The 25299-nt window shown below is 44.1% G+C and overlaps 1 protein-coding gene across 5 annotated transcripts in view; it reads left to right on the top strand.

Moving 5' to 3' along the window:
• Positions 1 to 25299, top strand: part of SOAT1 (sterol O-acyltransferase 1) — a 53470-nt gene that overhangs the window by 2699 nt on the left and 25472 nt on the right. For 3 of the 5 annotated variants that reach the window (XR_008305815.1, XM_053244206.1, XM_053244205.1), the window contains exons 2-3: positions 3465 to 3601; positions 18912 to 18970. Coding sequence is in view for 4 of the 5 variants with exons in the window: in XM_053244206.1 (XP_053100181.1) it covers positions 3481 to 3601; positions 18912 to 18970 (180 nt within the window). In the remaining variant the exon portion in view is untranslated. Of the gene's footprint in view, positions 1 to 3464; positions 3602 to 18107; positions 18365 to 18911; positions 18971 to 25299 lie in introns of those variants that run through there. The other 2 variants (XM_053244209.1, XM_053244207.1) reach the window with 2 other exon arrangements.

The raw sequence follows: 25299 nt of genomic DNA, 5'->3' as shown, positions 1-25299 counted from the left end.
AGGCAGTGTGCGCGCATGTGCATTCAGATTGGGGCCTTCCTGATTCAGCCTGAGAGAGATCTAAAATTAATTGAGCAGACATCCAGAAATTGTGAGCACATGCACACGCCTTAGAGGGAACACTGCATGAGAGATCTGTGATAGGATCGCTTGGCTTAAAAAAATAAAATAAAAATTAAAACAGACCCAGGAATCTCAACGGTGACTGGAGTAGCAGCACTAGGGTGCAGATGTCTTAGCCTTTTCCACATCCCCTTTTCCTGGTCTCTGGGAGCAGCATTTGCTGACTTGGGCTGCCTGGTGACATTTATGAAATGTGCAATAATCACGTCAGTAGCTGTGATGAAACGAGAGGTGAGCAACATGCAACTCCTATTGCACGTTTGCGTAATTCTTTTTTTAAAATGCAGGCATCATAATTGAGGGGAGAGTTCTTTAAAGGATGATGACAAACAAGCTTATCTCTAGGAAACAAGATGGCAAGTCAAGAGAAGTTTGAGTGTGTCATTTCAACTCCCAGAACTTACAGTTCCTTAAATAAAACTTTCCACATCTGTGGATGATGATTTTTGAATAAGAACACTACAGAATAAGTGTGAAATATCCACTAAATTGAGTGTAATATCTGTCGGGTGTTAATGAAGGTCTGCAGTTAGTCCCCTTGCCTAGTCAACCTGTGGTGAGTAAAAATGGCCTTCAGCTCAGTGGCAACTGGGAGGGTGGCACAGGGTGGGGCAGGCAAGAGGTACCTTTAGAAGTCCTTACCGGCAATACCGCTGGCACCTGGAAGCCGCAGGGAGCCGTGGCATCCCACATGGCGGCTGCCTTGCCTACGGCACTCACCTGGCTGCTGCCCATGCAAATGGCCACCATGCATGGACAGTAGCCAGGTGAGTGCCGTAGGCAAGGCAGCCGCTATGTGGGATGCCGCTGCTCCCTGTGGCTTCCAGGTGCCAGCGGTATTGCCGGTAAGGACTTCTAAAGGTACCTCTTGCCACCACCCTCACCAGCTGCCACTGCAACAGCTTCAGGAGACTTGATGAGCCCTTCTGACTGCAGAGAGAAAGCTCTGTGCATGTGCCTAACTATTCCTTCCTAAACTGAAATAGCCCCTTAAATGCAAGAGCTGAAAGTGGCAACTGGACAGTTAATAAGTGGGCAGATGGATGGATGAATGTGAATAAATGTTCCCACCTGCTCCCAAGGGTTGCTGCCCGCTTGACGAGGTCATCTGAGGGGGCTCTGCTCTGGGTTCCAACCATGAGGGAGGCTCAGTTGTCGTGCACGCGGGACAGGGCCTTCTCTGTTGCTGCCCCTAGACTCCAGAATGCTCTCCCGGTGGCTATTCGCTCCTTGGTCTCCATCACAGTTTTTAGAAAGTGTTTGAAATCTTGGCTTTTTACCCAGGTTCTTATATTATTGTGTCTACTGTTGCTTCTTTGTATTTTGTATGGTTATTTTATGCTTGTATTTTAAATCTTTTTAGTCAGATCTGTTTTTATATCTTTGCTTATATTTTCTTGGAGTAATTTTTATAGTCTTAACTTTTGTGTGAACCGCCTTGGGATTGTTTTAATAAAAGACAGTATATAAATTTGACAATAAATAAATGGGCAGTTTTCACAATGGAGGGAAGTAAGAAGTGGGGTCCTCCTGGGATCTGTACTGGGACCAGTGCTCTTTAACTTGTTCATAAATGATCTAGAAGTTTGGGTAAGCAGCGAAGTGGCCAAATTTGCAGATGGCACCAAACCGAATACCAAGATGCCTCTTAATACCGGTTGCAGGGGAGCAACAGCAGGAGAGAGGGCATGTCCTCACCTCTTGACTGTGGGCTTCCCAGAGCCATCTGGTGGGTCACTGTGTGAGACAGGATGCTGGACTAGATAGACCTTAGGCCTGATCCAGTAGGGCTGTTATGTTCTTATTTAGAACAGTGAAATCCAAAACAGATTGTGAGGAGCTCCATAAGGATCTCTCCAAACTGGGAGAAGGGGCGACAAAATGGCAAATGTGGTTCAGTGTAAGCAAGTGTAAAGTGATTCATAATGGGGCAAAAAAAACCCCAACTTCATTTATATGCTGATGGGGTCTGAGGTGTCAGTGACTGACAAGGAGAGAGATCCTGCTTATTGAAAGTGCCTACTCAGTGTGCAGCCACTGTGAACAAGGCAAATTCCATGCTAGGGATCATTAGGAAGGGGATTGAAAATAAAAATGCTAATATTATTATGCCCTTATACAAATCTATGGTGCGGCCACATTTGGGGTAGTGCATACAATTCTGGTCACCATATCTTAAGGACATTGTAGAACTGGAAAAGGTGCAGAAGAGGGCAAGATGATCAGGGGTCTGGAGCACCTTATGAGGCAAGGCTACAATACCTGGGGCTTTTCAGTTTGGAAAAGAGGCGACTACGGGGAGACATGATAGAGGTCTATAAAATCATGCATGGAGTAGAGAGAGTAGGAGCCACCTAATGGCGCAGCAGGGACATAACTTGTGTACGGAGCAAGAGGTTGCTGGTTCGAATCCCCACTAGTATGTTTCCCAGACTATGGGGAACACCTATATCTGGCCGCAGCAATATAAAATGATGCTGAAAGGCATCATGTTATACTGCGTGGAAGAGGGCAATGGTAAACCCCTTCTGTATTCTACCAAAGGAAACCACATGGCTCTGTGGTCGCCAGGAGTCGACACCGACTCGACGGCGCAACTTTAAGAGAGAGTAGACAGAGAAAATTTTTCTCCCTCTCTCACAACACTAGAACCAGGGGTCATCCCATGAAACTGAAGGCCAGGAAATTTAGGGCTGACAAATCGAAGTTCTTTTTTACACAGCACACACAATTAATCTGTTGAATTATTTGCCACAAGATGTGGTGATGGCCATTAGCTTGAATGTCTTTAAAAAGGGCTTGGACAAATTCATGGAGGGCAGATCTGTCAATGGCTACTAGTCTGGTGACTATAGGCCACTGCAGCCCCAAAGGCAAGATTTCAAAATGCCTCTAAATACCAGTTTCAGGGGAGCAACAGCAAGAGAGAGGGTATGCCCTCACCTCTTGCATGTGGACTTCTCAGAGGCATATGTTGGGCAACTATGTGAAACAGGGTGCTTTACTAGATAGGCTTTGGGCCTTATCCAGCAGGGCTGTTCTTATGTTCTTAAGAGCTTGGGGGGATTTGCGAAGAGTTGTTCACAACACACAAGTCCCATACTCTAGTCCTGTACTTGGTTTGATAGCTTTCAGCAATTTCAAGATGTGCATTCAAAAATATTTTCTGACAGCCATGAGGTTAAAATCTTTCTTTCTTTTTAAAGTGGGTGGAAGAAGAGAAATCTGAGGTTTTCAGAACAGTTTTTGATGCATTGTTCTGGGTATAACAAGATAATTACTGCATGGACACAAACATGTGAGGTACTTTGACTAATTAATTTTTCTCCCTCCCACAATAGTGTTTGGCCAGAGACCATGGTGGGTGAAGACAACATCTTTATAAGGAATCGCCGAGCTAAATATGGCACCTCCGAAGAGAAGGATGACTTGTCAAGCAGGCTTGAAGGAGATTGGTCATTTTCAAAATCAAGCAATGGTGAGATCTTGTCACTAATTATTGTGAAATAGGGAGTAAAGAAATCTTAGGTGATTCTGTTTTTAAGAGATTGTTAAGTTAGTAGTTTCTGCATATGAATAAAAATTCTGTTGAAAAAATATCACATTATTTCTCAGTGTTTAGATTATGCATATATCTCAGCAGGCATTCTCAATTAAGATATCAGACCAAGGAGTTATTTGCACCAAACCATAGTTTAGAACCCAGATCGTGGCTTTGAACTTGCAGATGTACAACAAGCTAACCATGATAGAGTTCTTTGATTTTGTTTTATGTGGTCTCAGCCCTTGGCGTCATAAGTTCAATTCTGCCTCTACAGCAGCCTCTGGAGGCAAAGAAATAGCCATAGCTATAGCTTGTCAATTAAGACCTTGCACCAAACTCAAGTTGACACAATGTGGTTTGCAAACTGATTTCAAATCTTGGCTTCTCATTCTGATTTGCCAACGGATTGCAAACTGTGGTTTGTCAGTTTGACATCAAGTGTCCTTTACCAGTTTGGATATCTGAATTGAGCCAAAAACTGAAAGGAGGCATTCCCTCTTGGGTGTGAGAGAAGTAGAAATACCTCTTCTGAGGCAATGCCTGCAATCTTTTTGAGTGCCTATACTGAAGTTTTAAAACTGGTTTTAAAATATGCTGCCCAATTGATCAAAACATTTTTAATTTAACCCAAGGCTGCTGAACTTCGGCCCTCCAACTGTTTTTGAACTTCAACTCCCATAAGCCTTTGCCATAGTGGCCAATAGCCAGGAATTATGGGAGTTGTAGGCCAACATCTGCAGGAGGGCTGAAGTTGAGCAGCCCTGTTTTAACCAATTGGTTAAATGTTGTATGAAGTATCAGCCTTGGCTTTGTCCTTGGCGCATCTTGGAGAAAGCTAATTGCTCAGAGTGTGTGGAAAGAAACCTATGTGCATTCCATGGAGATTAACTATGTCATTGGGGTTGCGATCAGGGTGTGTTCTCTGGAAGGGCCTTGACGATACTTTTTGTCCTCCCCTCAAATAGCCTTGGATTTCGACAGGATGACTAATCTGCTATGAAGAGAGCACATGGGATCTTTCTGTCTTAAAGTTCCAAGACTAAGTTGTAAATCTCTGAGGTGGAGGTTACCCGCAGTCATTCTACAGTGTTGCATACACAAGAGCCATGTGTATGAGCAACTTATTCTTTATCTCTTTGTTTAAGGAAGAATTAGGGCCAAGAAGCATTGGCTACATGAGACCTTTTTCTTTTCTGAATGTGATTTCTTTCTTTCTGCTTTCTCTCTCGACTCCCTGTCATTCCCAGCTATTCAGTGACTTGCCATTACTACTGTAGACACACTTTGTTTGTTTTCAACATATTTATATACTGCCTTTTAAGATTAAAAAAAATACCAGAAAGTGCTGTGAGGCAAATAAAACAAGAACTCCTAAAATGGAGGAGAAAAAAATGACAAACATGGGTGAAACATTGATAATCAAAATAAAACCATTAAGATCACCACTGTTGTCAGTAAAAAGCTTGGTGGAAAAATATGTGTTCATAAGCCAGTGTGAGAACTTGATGTATCTCCCTGTAGAGTGAATTCCTGAATTGCAGTGCTGCTGCTGAAAAGGCCCTGTATCTCGTACCCATCAGTAGCATAAGAGTAAGTGGCGGACCAGAGAGCAGAGCCTGTGAGGCAGATTTTAATGTCCAAGTAGGTTAATGTTGGTGCAGGTAGTCCTGCAAGTGGTTCTATTTTGTTTAATTTTTATCTTAATGTAGTGAATTATAGCCTTTGTTTCAGAGCAAGCTCATAAGAGGGAAAGAAATGCTGAATCATCCCTGCTGAGCTTTCTGGCAAAGGCCACTCCTAAAACTCTTCTGTATTTCTGGTAGGTTCAAAAACCGCTGCCACCACCACCACCCCTCTCTGTTACAGAGCTTGAACCTCCCTGTGCTTGGGGTGGGATTCCCAGGGAAAACTCTTTCTTTTGCTATTGGAAAATTACAAAAAACCCTTCCATGTGCAAGCCTACACGTGGGGAGAAAACTGATAGCTGTTGACCGATTGAGGTGTGTTTGCACCAGAGGGGGGAGCCCCCTTTCAGCTCCCCTTTCTCCTGAGTTAAAAATCCACTCAGAGAGGCTTGTAAAAGAAAAGAACAAAAGGAAAAACTAGTTTATTCAAATGCTACAGACTGCTTCCTTCTGTGGCTTTCTCAGCTTTTAGTTACAGGTAAAAATACTCAGTAAGTTACAAAAAGCACCCTGAATGATGTTGGGGCGGCACACTTTAAAAATTGTGGTTATTCAGTTGCAAGGAACTGGTATGTAGGAAAATACAAAAACACAATTAAAAGCTTACAGAGCCTTTTGCAACGCCCTGGCTGGATGGGCGAAGGCTAGTGTTCCTTAGTTTAGTTACATTACAGGTAAGTCTTATCTTCTAAGATCTGCAGCCAAACTCCTGCTCTCACCCCCCAGCCTGCTTCTTCTGATAAAGAACTCTTCTCTTCCTCCTGACTCTCTAGGTCCAACCCAGCTGTTCTACTGATTGGCTGAGCTCTGGAGTTCACCAGCCTGTCATTTAGGACAGGGTTCACCTCAGGTTAACTCTTTAGTGGAAGGCTGGCTGGTCATTACACTGAAAATCAGGGTAAGAGTAAGTGTAGTGACCAGCCAGCTCTCCCCTAAAGAGACAGGAGGCTGCCAAAGTGGCTTTTCTAAATGGCACTCTTAAAAGTGATAAGCACCATTAAAATACCTTTTAAAAATGATCATAGCCAGCTAATCAAATAGTATAAGAAAGATACATGTCAGCCCTGTCGTGCCATCAGAGGCCTGTGCCAGAAGAGAGAAGGGTGCTTGTGCTTAAAGATCTATTCAGTTTTTATTCTTGTCTGGTCTAGTGGATTTCTCACTTGTAAATCTGGCTTTAACTGAGTTTAGTTTTAACTCAGATTTAATTAATTAATTAATTTTTTCACCACCCCAAGCTTCCGTCTCTAGGCAGTTTACAACAATATAAATATAAAGATAAGTCTTTAAGTATTTTTAAAAAGTTGAGGGGCTCTTATTTCAGCCGGGAGAGCATTCCAGAGTTTCGGGTCAGCAACAGAGAAGGCTCGTCTCTGTGTGGCCACCAGATGAGCCGGTGTCAACTGCAGATGAGCCTCTCTGGATTATCTCAACCAGCGGTGGGGCTAGTGGCAAAGAAGAGGTTCTCTTAAATATCCTGGGCCTAAGCCATTTAGTGCTTTATTATAGGTTATAACCAGCATGTTCTTTTGCCTGGATTTTGACAAGATATTCATGGTAGGCCTCTGCTATGGCATTCACTAGTGAGCCAGACTAAACTTGGTTTTCTGTGAATTCTTGTCATCTGGCTCTCGTTCATCTGTACAGATCCTAAGTGGGACAGCAAGGGGAGTATGCTTCTCATTTAGGTACTGGGGAATGAAATCGTCTCTAGGTGTGTCTCAGCAATAGTACACAATTGCTTCAGTCATTCTGTCCATGTTTAGGGAGGAGAAATTCTCTAATTAACCTTCCCACTCTCTCGCACTAAATTATAGGCATGGACATTGCCTCAGAGTTGGGGGAAGAGGGAAGTATAGTCGCTCCACTCCTTCGCCTATCAGTGGGAGCAAAAGTCTGAGCTCCTCTCTGGGAGTCCACCAGACCAACAAGCCCCATCCCTGCTGATGGTCTCATCAGCAGCAGCCCCTACTTTAAATAAAGCCCTACATTTAGGATACTCCTCCCCACTTCCAGCTTGCTCCTTCTTCCCTAGCCAGGCAAGTGGATTGACCACCCAATCCCTTGCCTCCAAAGGGGACTTGTTCTCCAACTCCACCCCCTTCACTAGCATTTCTACACATGTCTGCAGCTGTGGAGCTGATAGCAGCTGTTGCCCGCCTCTCTGAGCCCTTCCTGACTTCTTAAAGATAACTACTGGGGTTGTCCTTGTGTCTGGAGACCCATGCCCGTGCCTTTTGACTGGGTAAACAACCCTGTCTCACGGAGGAAAGTAGGAAATCCCGACACATTCATTTGTTTTTTAAAATCATCTTGTACCCCTGCAGGGCAAAAGTGCATGTGTTTGTGTAATTTTAATTGGGTGTCGAAACCAGATTAATTTGTTTACCATGGTGTGCATCTGTTACTCGGCCTTCCTCGAGTTCTAAGCTTGGGGTGGAGGGTGAGAATTGTTCTCGCCATTGCACAGCACTTTGGAGGTGCTTAGAGCATTTTGGAAATGCACCAAGACATCAACTCTTCTAGCTCTTCTCATAAGCTTGGATCCATACTCATCAGCATCCATTCAAGCGGGGGAGGCCTCATCATTGTGTGCACATTGCAATGTTCCTTTCCCTATTATAAATGTATGTCTGAGTGTCCACACTTTCTAAATGTTCATCAAAGTTTTCTGAGAACCCAACTACCTGATTCTGCCATGCTTTCTTCACTCACAAAGGAAGCTATGCCCGTATAAAGGCCACCGGCTGGTGTTGGTTTGTTCATGTTCATGTTCATTCTCGTTCTCTCTCTCTCTCTCTCTCCCCCTACCTTGGGAACTTATGGGACCTGGCTGCTCACAGAAGACAAGATTTCCACAGGGTATGAATAGAAACCTAGAGTTGGTTGCTTAAATCTAAATTTGGCCTCAATGCTACCATGCTGTACTATCTCCTCTCTATCTACCTGTTTCCTGAGCTTGTAGCTGTGTGGGGAGTGGAGAAGGGAATTGTCCCTCCCCTTGTAGTGCTCTTCAGGGGCATTCTGTAGTTGTACTTCAGAGGTCCCACAGATGAGACCACATGATCTTCTATTCTTCCAGGATGGAGGGAAAGGGGTCCTGACAGCCAGAAACTTTGCCTGATTATTAAGGCCAGCTAAAATGTATGGTGGATCCTGATTTTAGCACAGGACGAAATAACTTTGAACTTAGCCTGCACATTTCTGACTAAAGGGTTCATATCCATGTGCTGCAATTACTTGAAACAGTGATTTGTTCAGTCAGTCTTTATTATGGTCATAGACCAGCATAAAATATAAGGGTGTGCATGTTAAAAGTGAGAGTAGATAAAAAGTGATTACATAGAAAACTGTACATATATTAATACTAAAAGTACTAAAAATAGTAGATAGTACATGAAAAGCATGAGGGCCTAAAAGCCTGAGAAGTAATAAAAGCCATTAAAATGCATGAAAGGCATAAAGGGGGGGGGCATAAAATGGATGTTAAAAAGTTAAAAGACAGAAGTACATAAAAGCCCGAGTAATAAAACTGGAAAACAGCCAGATTTAAGGTTATAAGGAACAATAAAAAAGGGAGGCGCGTGAGCAATTGTAGCGCCTCGGAGACACCGAGGGTCAGATTAAGACTGATAGGACTCACTGCCTGTCATTTGCTGACGGATGCCGATTGCAGCTGCACAGTACCTGGCAACGCTATATGTGATGGCAGAGTCAGAGTAGCAAGGAGCAGTAGAATTGGCTCAGATGACCTGGATACTTGCTTAGCAATGGAAGGATGAGGGAGGCGCAAATGTCTCTATAGAACAAACAGTAGAGGAAAACATGCTTAGTAGTTTAGATCTGTTCTAGGCCACAGGGGCATAGTCGCTCTGTAAATGGGGTCCTTCTATAACGGCCTTCTAGCACTGCTGAAGGGAGGCCATGACAGTGACCCTTCTGTGCTTTGGAACCTCCAGGTGGGTGAGGTATTCTGTTGGAGAAGCAGCCCATCACTGATAACAAAATTTTGGGACCTTGCTGAGATCGGTTTGGTGCTCAGTGTCTACAGTGCGCTATTTGATGGTTGCTTTTGCCTGGTCGTAGCCCATACAGAGCAAGGTCAAGGGGTAAAGGCCCAGAGTAGCTATTTTTGTTTCAGTTGTCCGAATGCAGCTAGATTGGTATTCAACACGTAGGGTTGGGGCAGGGTGGGGGGGGGAGACCAATTGGGCAAAAGGACAGTCTGAGCCAATAACAGGATGGCCATCCACACCCTAGCCTCCAGCTTGATCAGGCCTGTCTCCAGGCATTGGGGACACATCTTGATACTTGGAGCACTGCTGGCAGGAATTTAGACTATACAAGTTCCAGAGTTGCATTGCTGGGGAAGGGGCCCAATTGAGCACCATAGAGGAGCTGAGCTAGTGACTTGGCTGTGAACAGTTCAAGAGCCATGGGTACATAATGGCCTCCTCTTGTCCGCACAAATTTGAGAATGGCAGAGGAGCTTCTCTGGGCATTTAAAGCCACGTGTTCTCCATGAGCTTTCTTACGGCTGCCAGAATGAAAAACAACTCCCAAATATTTGAAATATGCAACTTTCTCGATTTTATGCCCCTCAATCTGCCAAGAGTGAATCTTGGGCCTTCTGGAGAAGGCCATAATTTTAGTTTTGTGATCATTGATTTCCAGGCAGCCCTCCCTAAAGTGCAGCATCAGGGCCCTCAGTGTTCTTCTAAGGCCAGTAGGGGTCCTTGAGAGGATGGCTGCATCATCCACATATAACAGGATGGCAGTGTGTTCCCCAGTGAGCTTTGGAGAGTGGAAATCTGGGTTGCTGAGCTGGCCCACCATAGAGTTAATGTAGAAATTGAAGAGGAGTGGGGCCAGAATGCATCCTTGTTTGATGCCCTTCTGAGCTATAAACTGCTCTTGTGAGATGGCTTTGGGGGCTACATCTCACCTTGAGTGATGTCAGCATGCAGGGTGTGAAGATGATATAGCAGGCACTGGTCAGTGGAGGAGGCTTCCAACTTCTCCCATAATTTCACACGTGAGATGAAATCAAATGCTGCCTTGAGATCAATGAAGGTGGCATAAAGAGAGATCACCCTGCAGGAGGAGTATTTCCCGATGAGGTGCTATAGAACTAGGCACTGATCGATAGTGGAGCGTCCTTCCCTGAAGCCCGCTTGTTCCTCAACAAGAAGATTTTTCTGTTTTAGCCAATCCCTAAGTTTCCTGTATACGTGTCTCGCATAAAGTTTACTAATGGTATTGAGCAAACTGATGGGTCTCTAATTGGCGGGGACATCCTTCTTGCCCTTTTCAAATATACGAACAATAATTGCTACCTTCCCCCCCAGTCCTTGGGAATTTGGCAATTCGTGTCAATATACAGGTGAAACTCGGAAAATTAGAATATCGTGCAAAAGTCCATTAATTTCAGTAATGCAAATTAAAAGGTGAAACTGATATATGAGACAGACGCATTACATGCAAAGCGAGATAAGTCAAGCCTTAATTTATTATAATTGTGATGATCATGGCATACAGCTCATGAAAACCCCAAATCCACAATCTCAGAAAATTAGAATATTACATGGAACCAATAAGACAAGGATTGAAGAATAGAACACTATCGGACCTCTGAAAAGTATAAGCATGCATATGTATTCAGTACTTGGTTTGGGCCCCTTCTGCAGCAATTACTGCCTCAATGCGGCGTGGCATGGATGCTATCAGCCTGTGGCACTGATGAGGTATTATGGAAGACCAGGATGCTTCATTAGCGGCCTTCAGCAATTCTGCATTGTTTGGTCTCATGTCTCTCATCCTTCTCTTGGCAATGCCCCATAGATTCTCTATGGGGTCAGGTCAGGCGAGTTTGCTGGCCAATCAAGCACAGTACACTGTATACTTTTCAGAGGTCCGATATTGTTCTATTCTTCAATCCTTGTCTTCTTGGTTCCATGTAATATTCTAATTTTCTGAGATTGTGGATTTGGGGTTTTCATGAGCTGTACGCCATGATCATCACAATTATAACCAATTAAGGCTTGACTTATCTCGCTTTGCATGTAATGCGTCTGTCTCATATATCAGTTTCACCTTTTAATTTGCATTGCTGAAATTAATGGACTTTTGCACGATATTCTAATTTTCCGAGTTTCACCTGTAGATCTTGATGTCGACACTGATGTCAAAGGAGATGGGGACTGAGGCATCAGTGTTGGTAGTCAAAATACTTGTTCATATAATGATAATTGAGGGTGCAGAGCATGATTCTTCAAAGTTTGGCGAGAGAATGAAGTGCAGATTTTATACACTGAAGTGGTATTCTAGTAACTTGCCACCACAATCAGCATTCTGGAAAGTTTTCTTAACGTGCATTTGGAAAGCCAGGTGCAGAAAAGAAGGTAAAAACAGATAAAAACCGGTGTCCAGCAACCGGTGTCCAGTATTTTGACTACCAACACTGATGCCTCAGTCCCCATCTCCTTTGACATCAGTGTCGACATCAAGATCTACAGGTGAAACTCGGAAAATTAGAATATCGTGCAAAAGTCCATTAATTTCAGCAATGCAAATTAAAAGGTGAAACTGATATATGAGACAGACGCATTACATGCAAAGCGAGATAAGTCAAGCCTTAATTGGTTATAATTGTGATGATCATGGCGTACAGCTCATGAAAACCCCAAATCCACAATCTCAGAAAATTAGAATATTACATGGAACCAAGAAGACAAGGATTGAAGAATAGAACAATATCGGACCTCTGAAAAGTATACAGTGTACTGTGCTTGATTGGCCAGCAAACTTGCCTGACCTGACCCCATAGAGAATCTATGGGGCATTGCCAAGAGAAGGATGAGAGACATGAGACCAAACAATGCAGAATTGCTGAAGGCCGCTAATGAAGCATCCTGGTCTTCCATAATACCTCATCAGTGCCACAGGCTGATAGCATCCATGCCACGCCGCATTGAGGCAGTAATTGCTGCAGAAGGGGCCCAAACCAAGTACTGAATACATATGCATGCTTATACTTTTCAGAGGTCCGATAGTGTTCTATTCTTCAATCCTTGTCTTATTGGTTCCATGTAATATTCTAATTTTCTGAGATTGTGGATTTGGGGTTTTCATGAGCTGTACGCCATGATCATCACAATTATAACAAATTAAGGCTTGACTTATCTCGCTTTGCATGTAATGCGTCTGTCTCATATATCAGTTTCACCTTTTAATTTGCATTACTGAAATTAATGGACTTTTGCACGATATTCTAATTTTCCGAGTTTCACCTGTAGAGCCCCTGGTGGCGCAGTAACTGCTGCCCTGTAACCAGAAGGTTACAAGTTCGATCCTGACCAGGGGCTCAAGGTTGACTCAGCCTTCCAACCTTCCGAGGTCGGTAAAATGAGTACCCAGAACGTTGGGGGGCAATATGCTAAATCATTGTAAACCGCTTAGAGAGCTTCCAGCTATAGAGCGGTATATAAATGTAAGTGCTATTGCTATTGCTAATATAGGTGAAGAGTGATGCCAGGATAGGGGCCCACCGGTCCAGATTATTTTTAACAGCCTCCAGTGAAATAAGGTGGTCCTCTGGAGCCTTCTCTGGTCTTAATTGGGCAACTAGACTGTGAATCTCTGAAGTTGACACTGGAGCCCATGCTGGAGTGTCCTCAATGACATGGGCAGAGCTTCTGCAAAACAGCAGCAGGGTCTCTGTATAAGTCATGAAAGTGTTTCTCCCAGATCCCTGGGTGAATGTGACCATTCAAGTGGTTTGGACCATAGATGAGAGAGTGCTTTGTAAGATGCCAAAACAGGGCAGAATCTTTGGATCTAATGGCCTGAATGAGACCCGTCCAGGTATCTTTCATGGTGTCTCTTTTCTTACAAGTCAGCAGAAGTTTGTACGGTCTTTTCTGCTAAAGTTTGTATGGTCTTTTCTGCTGAAGGCACGGCCAAGAGTCCAGAACTAGATTTATAGACTTGATAGGTAGTGGCATGGGCTTTTTTGGCCTTAACACAGTCCTTATCAAACCACTGCTTGGAGGCCTGTTGACGCTGTACGTGTGGCTTGGAAATCTTACGAGAGAGGAGCTGCTGTAATTCCAGGACTAGGGCATTGTAGGACTCCAAAGACGCACAAGTAGGGTTGTTAGGAGTGGTTTATTTGCATTTCTAAAAAACAAAAAACCCCAAACACCTTTCCAGTGAAGGCTACTTACACGCTGTTAGAGCAGTGACAAAAATGAGGGGGATAAGTGAGGGGAAAATTGATTCCACAGTAGGGATGTGCACAGAACCGTTGACAGCCAGTTTGAAGGTACAGGGGGTGGGATAGCTTTAAGGACTGGCGAGGGTGCTCTTAACCCCCCCCCCATTCTGCTGTGTGCAGAATTGGTCCTGCAGGGTGGCAGCGTACCTCCTTGCCTCCCCGGTGTGTCGTGGACTGGAGGTGCATACACATGCCACAACTACTCCACAGAAGACAGTATTCCTGCTACTTGACAAAAGCAGTGTCCTTACTTCCCTTCAACAGGAGGGAAGGAAAGGAGCTCTCCCAGACAGTACAGAGAGCTGGGCAGGCCTTGACAAATCTTCTTTGGATCTATAAGCCAGTCCAAAAGTTTAGGAGTCAGACAATGGGCACTTGGCAAAATTGCTAGATGGACTTTGGAGTGGGAGAGAAGGTAAGCGGGCTTCTTTTCATCTCATTTACAAGTAACTTACTTGGAACAGAAACAGAGCTGGTGGTGGCTAGATCCTTGTCTTTGCTGCTAGCTCAGGCCTCAACAAGTTTTCTTTGGCTGTAGGAGAAAGCCCCCAAATGTAGGCACCAGACTGCCTTCTGCTCAGGCGGGGTGAGGGTGGGGTCAGTGTTCCCTCTAAGGTGTGTGCGTGTGCACTCACAGATTTATTGATAGCCACTCAGTTGATTTAGGATCCTGCTCAGGTTTAATCGGGAAGGTCCCACTCTGAATATACATGTGCACACACTGCCTTGATACTGCTGCCCTGAAAAAACTCATTCTGCACAAAGTTGAAAAAAATTAGAGAGACCACTGGGTGGGGTGCAGACTGCTTGCCACCAGCAATGCCCTCTGCTCCATCGTTGCCGGTGGGGTGGGGAGGGGGACACTTGCCTTCTTGCTTGCTCACTCTTCCTCCTGGTCGCATCTGTCCATCACCTGACTCAGGTGCCACACTTCAGTTTCCAGGTGCCACAGCAAGCTGATGCCTGGGAATGGTTGTTGAGCCCAATGTTCTCCCCCTTTCACCTGAGAATATATTAAGTCAAATGGCACTAAGCGTGGAACTAACTACACTGGGGAGGGGACAAAGGGGGAGCCAAGGGAGAAAGAGGTGACAGCAGCCAGGACCTACAAATAGGGGCACACTCGGTAGGAAGAATAAGCTGCTTCTTGCCTTTCTCATTCATGTAAGCAGCAGCTACTAGGCCTACTGTGTGAGGTGCCAGTGGTTCCTGGGTGCCAAGATTATACTGTCCTCGTCTTCCAGTCTTGATCTTCTCTGCTCTTTTTGGAGAAGCTTGTTCTTTCCCATTCAATAGATGTGTCACCCAAGGGCAGCAGAACTGGTGATTCCATGGCTGGAGTGGACTTTGGACCCAGGCCCAGATCTCTCCATTTTGAACACAGGCCCAGGCCTCTCTTCATTCCAGCACACTGGCTTCTCATGTTGAGCTGCCTGCAAGTTGCCCACACGACTTAGTCTCAAGGAGCCTTAAGCTTTCATTAGAGATGTTGCAACCTTTATGACTCAAACATCCTTCCTTTTGAAAAGTTCATGCTATTCGAGTTTAGTGCCCCAGTTCAGGAAGACTTTTGTTCATCATGTGCCCATTAGTCTGTTATGAAGGTTACACACTTCTTATGACGAGTTGTGAAATAAAATATATATAGGGCTTCTTCACTGTGTAATCTTGTATAGTGATTAATTTCTGATGAACCTGGAGGTATTAATCAGGCGAAGTTGAGGTTTGGCTGAGATGCAGCCGCTTGATCTGTCCCCCAGTTTATGGTGCAATTCTAGCTAGATGCTGTATCTTAAAATCTCTGTTCTACTTTCCTCCTCATTGAATGAGGTTAAGTGATCAGCATGAGGCTGTGAGATCACTCTCTCTCTTCCCCAACCAGTCTATTCTCTGAAGTGAATTTCTCCCTCTTGCTTTAAGTCAAAGTATAAAGGCTTAAATAAAGACATTTGTTTAATTTGATGGAACTAATTTCTGTCCCATTTTTCCACACTGACTATGCTCAAGGCATCTCACAGTAAAACTAGAACTATACATCACACATGCAACTTATTGATAGAAATCGCCAAAACCAATAGAAAGCAACAGTTTAAAATGCCATATGAAAGGGCAAGTGAAGTAAATGCTTATTTGGATAAATATCTAGTATGTATGTATAGCTTTTCAATAGAAAAAGAGTAATCAGGAGGAAATGATTCCCTGTCCCTAAGGGACCCACTGTCTGAGAAGAAACACAAGGCAGACACCAGCAACGACTACTGGAGGGATGTTGTGTTGAACAGGGAAAGTTGCTCTCCCCCTGCTAAATATGAGAGTGCCTCCACTTGAAAAGGTGCCTCTTTGCCCAGTTAGCAGGAGTTAATAATTAAGCTATTTCTTTAACCAAAATTAGAAATCGGGGTCTAAAGGTGGTTTCCAGTCCCAGTTAAATGCGATCCCCAGAGATCTCAGTAGACTTTGGACACACTACTGTTTCAAGCATATCTTTGCAGCCATAAAGGCTAGAAAGTGGCTTTGTGTGTGTGTTTTTTAAAGAAACATGCACGCGTGCACACACATACCTCTCTATGGGGAATGGGGCTGTAGCTCAGTGAAAGAGCATCCATTTTACATACAGGAAGTCCCTGGTGTCTCCAGGTCGGGATAAGGGAGATTGCTGCATGAAACCTTGGGAAAGCTGTTGCCAGTCAGTGTAGACGATACTGAACTAGATGGACCAAATGGTCTAACTCCATATAAGGCAGCTTCCTATGCAGTTACGGTAACTGACCAGAACGAACAAGCAAATAGCCATCAATAGTAAAATTAACATTTTAACAAGTTAAGGCAGAATATATATACTAGGGATGTGTGAACCAGTTCAGGGGTTCAATGATTTGGGGTCATACTGAACCCCGCCCCGGTTCAGTCCAGACTCAGACTGAAACCCCCCCCCCCAAGTTGGGGTGTGTGTTTTGCAATCCTTAAATTCTTTTTAAAAATTCTTTATTATTTTTAACCTTTTACTCCCCTTAGGGGAGTTCCTGGAGGTAGTGGTGAGGTCTGCAGAGGTTCCCCCTCCCCCGCCAGCCTTCTGAATTACCCCCTTGCCTGGTATGAGCAGTTTTCAGCCTTCACCTGGTGGCCATGTTGGGGGCTGAGTGCCTGTGCACATGGCCTCTGCGTGGCCAGGCCACACAGAGGCCATGTTGCGCAGGTGCCCAGCCCCCAACATGGCCACCGGGTGAAGGCTGAAACCCAGCCGAAGAGTGCCCGAAGCAGGCAACGGGGTGATTTAGAAGGCCGGCAGCGGGAGGGGGAACTTCCACGGTCCCCCACGCCACCTCCAGGAACTCCCCCGATGGGAGTAAAAGGTAAATAAAAATAATTAAATAATAATAATTTAAACATTGCGAACCCCCCAAACCGGGGCAGGGGGGTTTCGAGGGGGTGCTGGACCAAACTGGCCTGGTTGAGTTCGAGGCCAGTCCAGCCTCAAACCAAATCAGGCCAGTCGGTTCTGTACACCTAATATATGCTACTCATCATCTTAAAAATCTATATATTACGTACTAATCATCAGAATAATTAAAGTAGAAATGCTATACTCAAAATTTTAGTTATAATTAATATCTTGCAACAACTCTTGCCTGACCTTGCAGGCTGCGGCACAAAATTTGGCCACACTAAATGTTGTTGATGGATTCTGATCTGCAAGAAGAAAGGAGGTATAAAACTGCCTGGCATATTTGGTAAAAGAGGGGCAATTAAAATGATGTGAATAACCCGATAGAATGGACAATATAAAAGCACATGTGTCAGTTTCAATTTCCTCTGTGCCACATGGGAAGGCAGCTTGCTTTGTAAGAATCAAACACATGCAAGCATCATAGGAGAGATTCTAAGCAAAGTGAGTTCTGCATCCAGTCTTACCTTAACTACAGTAAAATTGGGAGAGAGCATGAAATTCTGCTCCTAAACTCTTAAGGTGGCACCTTTATGTTGCTGTTCTAAAAGCTCTGAAGACTGGAAGGGCGCATCATCAGGCCTCCTGATATTATGCCAGAGGAAAACAGCAATTCATATAAAAATAGCCTAAATCTGCTTTTTGAGAACTTCTTACTAGGGATCTGCACTCAAAGGGTATGCTGCTGCTAGAATAGTATTGATTCAACTTGTCAGCACAAATTAGAGGTACTAGTTCAGGGTGGCAGTAAAGAAGGTCAACAGTGCTGTAGATAACCTTCTGGACCTACTTCAGGATTGGCCAAACAAGGAGACCTTGAGCAGCCCAAAAGAGTTGTGGATGAAGCAAAACTTCCCCAGAGTTGATATGTTATCACTTGTTCCTGTTGCAACATCCAAGGTCCTGTGAATAAATTCCAAGAGAAGTTAGTAGTTCTTCTTTCTGGCTGACTGATAAATGCTGAGACAGCAATGCAATCTTGTGTCTTGAGAAGTTTGCAGAAGGCCACATGACAGGTCTAGAATTTTGTGTATGGGAAAAATAACAATTTTGTAAGCTGGAAAAGCCAAATGCTGTAGCTAGAACACTTTTTTCACATGTTACTAAATAATGTAATCTTATTTTAAAATGAACACTTGGGCTTAAGGCAGGAGAGGGAGGAATGTGTGTGGTCCCACAGCCTAGTCCTAGCCATTTATCCTCAGTTCAGTGGGAGGGAAGAAGAAGAAGAACTTTATGGTGCAACAAGATCTAGGCTATGTTGCACCATACACTGGAGCGGTACCATTGAGGTTTGTATTGAAGTGTGTTGTTCTGGCACTTGAAAGCTTGCCTCCTCCCTTTTTTTGCCTTTCTTGCTGGCAGGTATCAGGACTGGGGAAGAAGATGGAGCATAGCGTGGTGAATGTATGTTAACATGAAAGCTTTCAAGACAATTCATCGGATTGCAATTTTGTCCGTATATAAATCTTGTAGTAGTACTGTACAGTGTCGTCTAGAGCACGTTGCTACTTTTGTACATCTGTGTCTAATGAGCAATTATAAAAAATACCTGTGTGTTAAAAGTGAACTTTCTGTGCCTACTGTCACTTTGTTTCCCCCCTATTATTGAATTCCTATTGCACTCTCTTTCTTAGGCCTTGTTCCCACTGGATGGGTTTGGGCTGTGCTCTCTTGCAAGCATTACAGGAAGGTGCTTGCTTTGAATCCTTCTCTGTCCTAAGTAAATAAATAACAAAATCAGGGTCCCCCTCCCACCTGTTCTGTCTCCATACTTGCAAATGACTTCTACCCAGTATGCTTTGGGGATAATGTAATAATGGTTTGCTTTTCTCTTAGGTCAGATTGATTTTGACCATGCCATGACACGGAAGATGCAACTTTTAGCAGAGGCTGAGGTAAATATTTGGATACAAATTGGCAAGGAAGAGTCTCTAGATAATATGAAGCTTCCTTTGGTTGTGTATTAATCCACGCTTAATATGGATGGTGTAGTGGTTAGAGTGCTGGACTAGGACCGGGGAGACCCGAGTTCAAATCCCCATTCAGCCATGATACTAGCTGGGTGACTCTGGGCCAGTCACTTCTCTCTCAGCCTAACCTACTTCACAGGGTTGTTGTGAAAGAGAAACTTAAGTATGTAGTACACCGCTCTGGGCTCCTTGGAGGAAGAGCAGGATATAAATGTTAAAAAATAAAAATAATAAATAATAATATCTGTTTTGCATAATAAAGTGACCTTATGTTGATAATGTGCAGCTGACTTTCAAGTCAGTGAAAAGCAGCTGCTTGTTAGGAATTCTGGACTCCAGCACTGACTTGTGGTCAAGGTTGCTTCAGGTTTGCCTCACGTGAGCAGGCATAGCTAGGAATTGTATTACCTTCAAAGAGAAATGTTAAATAGTTGGAAAGCTGATTTGGGAGATTCCTATGATACTGTGGGAAACAGAAATCAGTAAGAAAAAGAAACTTCTTCATTAGAGACCCATAAATTTTGGACAGCCTTGAAGGCAGACCAAATGTTTGTGGTCACCAGGACAATCTCCTCCCTCAAATGACATGTTCTTGCCCTTGCCCTTGCCCTTCTGAACTTCCCAAACTCAGCACAAAATCGGGGACAATCCCTTGCTCTCCATCTCAGCTCAAGACTTGGCGCTGGAGAGGGGGTGGAGGAGTATCCTGGCAGCTGCACTGTGATTCTGAGACCCTCCAAATACTGTGGAAGCATAACTAAAAAAAACCAAACTTCAGGCCCTCCTCTCCAGTTTGGAGCTTAGCCTAAGCCTAGCTATAGGTTTTTTGCCCAGTGGCTGCAAGTGGATATGCTCTGCTGGGTGACATGACTTTCACAGGGAGGTGAAATCTCAAGTATTGGCAGACTGGAGATAGAGGGGCAGAATGTACCTGGGCCTGTGTATGGGAGAAATTGGTTTATTTGCTATTGAAAAAACACAAATGGTGCTTTGCATTAGAACTGCCAACTTTAATTTTAAATAGCACCTTTCATTTCCTCCTGATATACAGATATTAGAAGGTGTTAGTAGCCCTGTTCAGGAGTTCAGATAGCATAGATGGATGCTGTGCCCAGATACAGCATTCTGAAGAACCCAAGGCCCACACCAATGTGCTCAATAGCCTCCATTCCCATGCTGTTCACAAGGATAGATTCTTGTGATTTCCAATCGCAAGGAGGATTTCTTCCCAAATATGGTGTTTGTCTCGTCCAATAAATGCTGTACTCATGGACAGCATGGGTGTGGGGCTTGTATCGTACAGCATCCATGCTATATGAAAGCTGAGCTAGTGTCTCCCTCTTTCCTTCTGTGAAAACCTTCACTTGCTGATCAAGCTCATGTTGATAGGACAGAAGCAGGCTAAACTGTTTGGATCCCCCCCACCCCACCCCCATCGGTTGGTGATCCTAGTCGAAGCTTCATTGCTGGTATTTAATGCTGTTGAAACTGTGAGGGCTGATATCAGTGTTATAGTGCACTGGGGCTGTTCCACAAAAATAGCCGATCATATGGTGAAACTATTCCTGGACTCTGCCATGTCATACTGCTAGTGATAGTGGTGATTTGCATGTGGTTTTCAAAGTGTGTATAGGGGAACCCTAGAGCTCTTTGAAAACTGATTAGAGATTTCTTAGCGTGGTAGGTCAGTGGATGGCAGTCAAGCTTCCCGGAAAAGCGGCTGGCGCACCCTTTTCCTAAGTGGTGGCTGCTGCTGCTATTATTATTATTATCATCATCATTAATTGCACTTTAAACAAACAGGTTCTCAAAGTGATTTATGTAGCAAATGGAATGAGAATATAGTTTCCCTTCACAAAAGACTCCCAATCTATCTATCTATATAATTATCCTGGGTGTGCCTTGGAATGTGCGTCTCAGCACCCAGCTGATTGGCTAGGCGGTGGACGGGCCTGATTGGCTGAGGCGCACCCAGGAGGATTGGCCACCGCGGCAGTGGCAGGCCTAGCTGCAGGGGCCAGAGGCAGCAGCGGACCCAGCCCAGCTGCGGAGGCAAGGCCCGGGGGGAGGGGGGAGAAAGTGGGGGGGCAGAAGTGGTGGTGGGGAGGAGAGGCAGCTGGGCCTGGAAGTGGAGACTGGGTCAGAAGGTGGCGGGGGGGGGGGGGAAGAGGTAACCTCCGGCCCCAAAGAGTGCACAGATGCTCTGTGCGGGGTCAGCTAGTATATATATAATACACTAAGATCATAGGTGGCAAGCACTGCCCACACAGTGCTTTACCAATCGCTGGTAACAGAACCGAAGCTCCATGGTGATTGGGCAGAGGGGATTCCATATGCAGATAGGGAAGAGGAGCAGGTTGGGGGCGAGTGAGAGTGGGTGGCTGACACTGAGCAATAAAGCAGGGGTTGTGGCGGGAGGCAACAAAGTCCTAGCGCACGGATGATCTGTGCAGGTTCAGCTAGTATAGAAGAAAGCACAAGGGAGACACCAGGACCCAACACTGGGACAGAGGCTGTGCTGGGAGAAATGCGGACAGTTGTTTTTTCTCTGCTAAACATGATAACCACCACTCTAAAAGGTGCCTCCTTGCCCAGTTAGCGTTGGAGAAACATGGGAGAGTATTAAGCATGTTCTGAAGTGTGTTCCTGGATTTTGCAAGGCAACGACGAAGTTCTATGAGCCTGGCACACACATGAACTCCTTGTGAACTCTAGAACATGCTCAACATCTTCACCACTGTGTGGAAGTCTGAGGGTAGACAAGTCAGGCAGCAGGTTTGGGGAGAAAAAATAAAACACTGAGGCAAAGAAATGTTGTTGCCTGTACCTAGTCTCAGGGAGAGCGAATGAGTATCGACTGCAACAAGATCCTTTCTGTAAGGCTAATTCTGTTGCATGTGGGAAATACCTACACCATTAACAATGGGCTGTTGTTGTTTATTTACGATCTTAGATCAAACATCAATATACACAGTAAAAAGAGAAACAATAATGGAAACAAAGTCTAAAATGTCATCAAATATATAAAATCAGGAATCTTTGACAGTAACCGATTGCTGTGCTCTAGCTTCTCTTAGTTTGGTCAATGTATAACAAAATTTAGCAACCGCCAGGGATATTGTTGGGTCCCTGTCTTCTAATAAGCATATAAGATTTGTCTCCACTGAGTGGCTTTGGTGATCTTTCAGATACTGAGATAAAAATAAATCTCTTTAATCAGTATAAAGTGGACAATGTAACAGTGAATGCGTCAGTGTTTCGGGAGCAGCTCTGCAAAGGCATAGTCTCTCCTCATAGGGTTTTCTCTCAAATTTCCCTACTAGCATCGCTGAGGGTAAAGCATTCAAGCGAGCTCTTGTAAACGCCCAGCGCAGCTTTGGTGAATAGATTGTATAGAAATAGGAGGCTGTGACCCAGTCTTTCTTAGTGCTTAGGAATTGTAGCGGCCTATTTACAGAGGCCCTTTCCTCCTGGAAATTTATGTCCCTAAGCCTTTGTTTAACTAGGGATCTTGCTGTTGACTCACCCTGTTCTAACAATTGTGCTGGGCAGAAGCCCATCTTCCGGAGTCTTTCCTCAACTGTCATACACCAACGGGGTTTTGGGGTAGCGGCAAGGAGATGAGGTATAAGTCCTGCCGGGTAAAGATAAGTCTTAATCCAATACAGGATAATGAGCAGCCAGGCCCTGGTCTCCAATTTCCATAGCCCAGTCTCCAGCCGTATTAAGGAGTTCAGGACGCATTTTGGTACCCCCAATAGTGATCTCAGAAAGCCCGATTGTACTTTTTCTAAAGCTTGTAAGTCTTTTGGCGGTCTTACCTGAATCCCATATAGCAGCTGAGGTATCACTTTAGCCTGAAAGGCTTTATTAGCTGCTGGAATATAGCCACCACCTTGTGCCCAGAAAAATTTCCTGATTGCCATGGAAGATCGAGTGGCATTCAATTTAGCGGCACTGGTGTGCATAGAGGTACCGCCATTAAACTGAAACACCACCCCCAGGTATCTGTAAGACTTCACCTGCTCTACTCTGGCACCACCTATGGACCATCTAAAAACCCGTTGCTTCTTTGCAAATCTCACGATTTTAGTTTTGGTGTAGTTGATTTCCAAAAATTCCCCATTGCAGAACAAACTCAAGCATTCTAACGCTCTTTTTAGACCAACAATGGGCTTCCATCTCCTGCAAGGTTCTAAGGAAGTGGAAGGGCCAAAGCTAATATGACAGCCGGAATCTATTGTTCACTAGTCATCTGTGTGACCCGAACAAGAGAAACTCTGTTGCCATACGTTACCACCCCTTCCTCTAGTTCTATCTTACATTTTTTTCCTTTTGGCGTAATTCAGTGTTGAGCCGAAATAGCAGATCGAGCAGCTCTGTTTCAGAGAACTTACTTTAGTAGACATAGCGTGAAATGGGACAGCCAGGAAACTTGAAGTTCCTGTCACACTTGTTTATTCACTGTGGGTTTGCAAGCACAAAGTTAAACATTAGCCACGATGGCCTTTGTTTTTGAATATCACTGGAAGGGTACACAGTGTTTTTCCTGGCTCCAATATAATGGCACCTCACAGCAATAGTAATGCTATGCTTTCCAGAATGCTGGGAAATCCCAAATGGTCAATGTTTTAGATTGGATTTATTTAGGTGCATATGCTCCCTTCCATTGAAAGTATGGTACCTTTTTGGAAATTCCTGAAGAACATTTTATTGGAACTGGCTTTTCCCCCTTGGGGACAACTTAAACAAAAATGGTCAAGCTTTGTCTGCTCATTTTAATGGAATCTTTTGGAAATTATGAAGATTCCTCACTTGAGAATTTTGTGGGAGGGGGAGGCTAGAAGTAATACTGTTTTGTTTCTCCTCTCTCCTGCTACTTTATGTGGGACTTTTCACTTCTCTAATTTCCAAAAGCTAAAAAAGAGGAACCGTCTGTTAAACATAGGCTTAGTATTTGAATGGTTTTTTAAAAACAAAACCTAGACATTTGTCTGGTCAAACATTGTCAATTTTTGCTAAATCCCTTCTAATTAGGCAAAGAAGCACCTTTTATGTGGTGGTTCTCCTATGCTTGGGGCAAGAGCAGCTGCCCATTTACCTCCAGCATGGTGTCCCTCCAGTGGCTGGTGCTGATGTCTACAGTGGGATTGTTTTTAGATTGTGAGTCCTTTTGGAACAGGGAACCATTTTCTTATAACTGAGTTGACTGCTTTTGAGAGTGTCTTTACTGAACAGCGGGATTTAAATATGAATATAATAATAATATGAATGTTAATGGTAAGTATGTAAAGTATTTAGAATAGCAAAGACGGGAGAGAACTGTGCTGATTGTCTTCAGTATAGAAGGTTACGGAAGACTCCATGACTTTCCATAATCAGTGCTTGGGTTTGGAAATGGGGTTATAGCCCAGTGGTAGAATATGTGATTGGCTCACATAAGATCCCAGATTCAGTCCCTGATGTCTCAAGTTAAGAACTTAAAAAGAAAAGAAAATTCTCAGGTAGCAGAGCTAGGAAAGACCTCTACCTGAGACCATGGAGAGCTTTTGCCTGTCAGAGTAGACCACACTGGGCTGAGGGACCAAATTGTCTGGCAGTATAAAAATGGTTTAATACATTCATGAGAAGTTAGACATGCCACTTAATTGGAAAGAGTATTAAGTTAACTCCCCTCAATTTGTTTCAGAATGAATAATGGCGAGCATTGGGGTTGGGGGGAAACATCTATTTCTGAGAGGTTTGTTCTCTTCTGTAATGTTGGAACACGTGTGCTGATGCTGTCATGTGCATGAGCTTTGTAATTCTTCCCAGCCCCTAATATATCCAGGACAAAGAGGGTTTTTGATCCAGATGGGAAACAACAGCCATATAAAATGTTTGCTAAAAACAATCAAGAGAATTGCCCCACATAGAGGAGATACTTGCCAAATAAAATACTTGCTTGGAAATTCTGGTCACATAATTCACAGCAACTGACGTTCCGAGGGGTTTAGTATTAAGGAACTTTGTTTGCCTGCTCTGCTGATGCTGCATGTACAGAATCTTATTTTATATTCTGAACGGTAGAGGAATGTCTGGGAGAAACATTGTTCAAGTTGTAATACAAATGAAAATTATGAGCTGGACAAATTTGTATTCTGAGCCATAGAATTACAAACTTGGGTAACACTGCTAGTTGAGAGGAGAGAGGCAGGGCTCTTGGAAAGTGTGTATTGCTGGGGTTTCCTGTTCTTAAATTAGGGGTACATGAC

Source organism: Hemicordylus capensis, chromosome 4, assembly GCF_027244095.1.
Source record: "Hemicordylus capensis ecotype Gifberg chromosome 4, rHemCap1.1.pri, whole genome shotgun sequence".
In the NCBI taxonomy this organism is placed as follows: Eukaryota; Metazoa; Chordata; class Lepidosauria; order Squamata; family Cordylidae; genus Hemicordylus; species Hemicordylus capensis.
The sequence above is the reverse complement of the archived record's forward strand: the minus strand, read 5'-3'. Positions and strand labels throughout refer to the sequence as shown.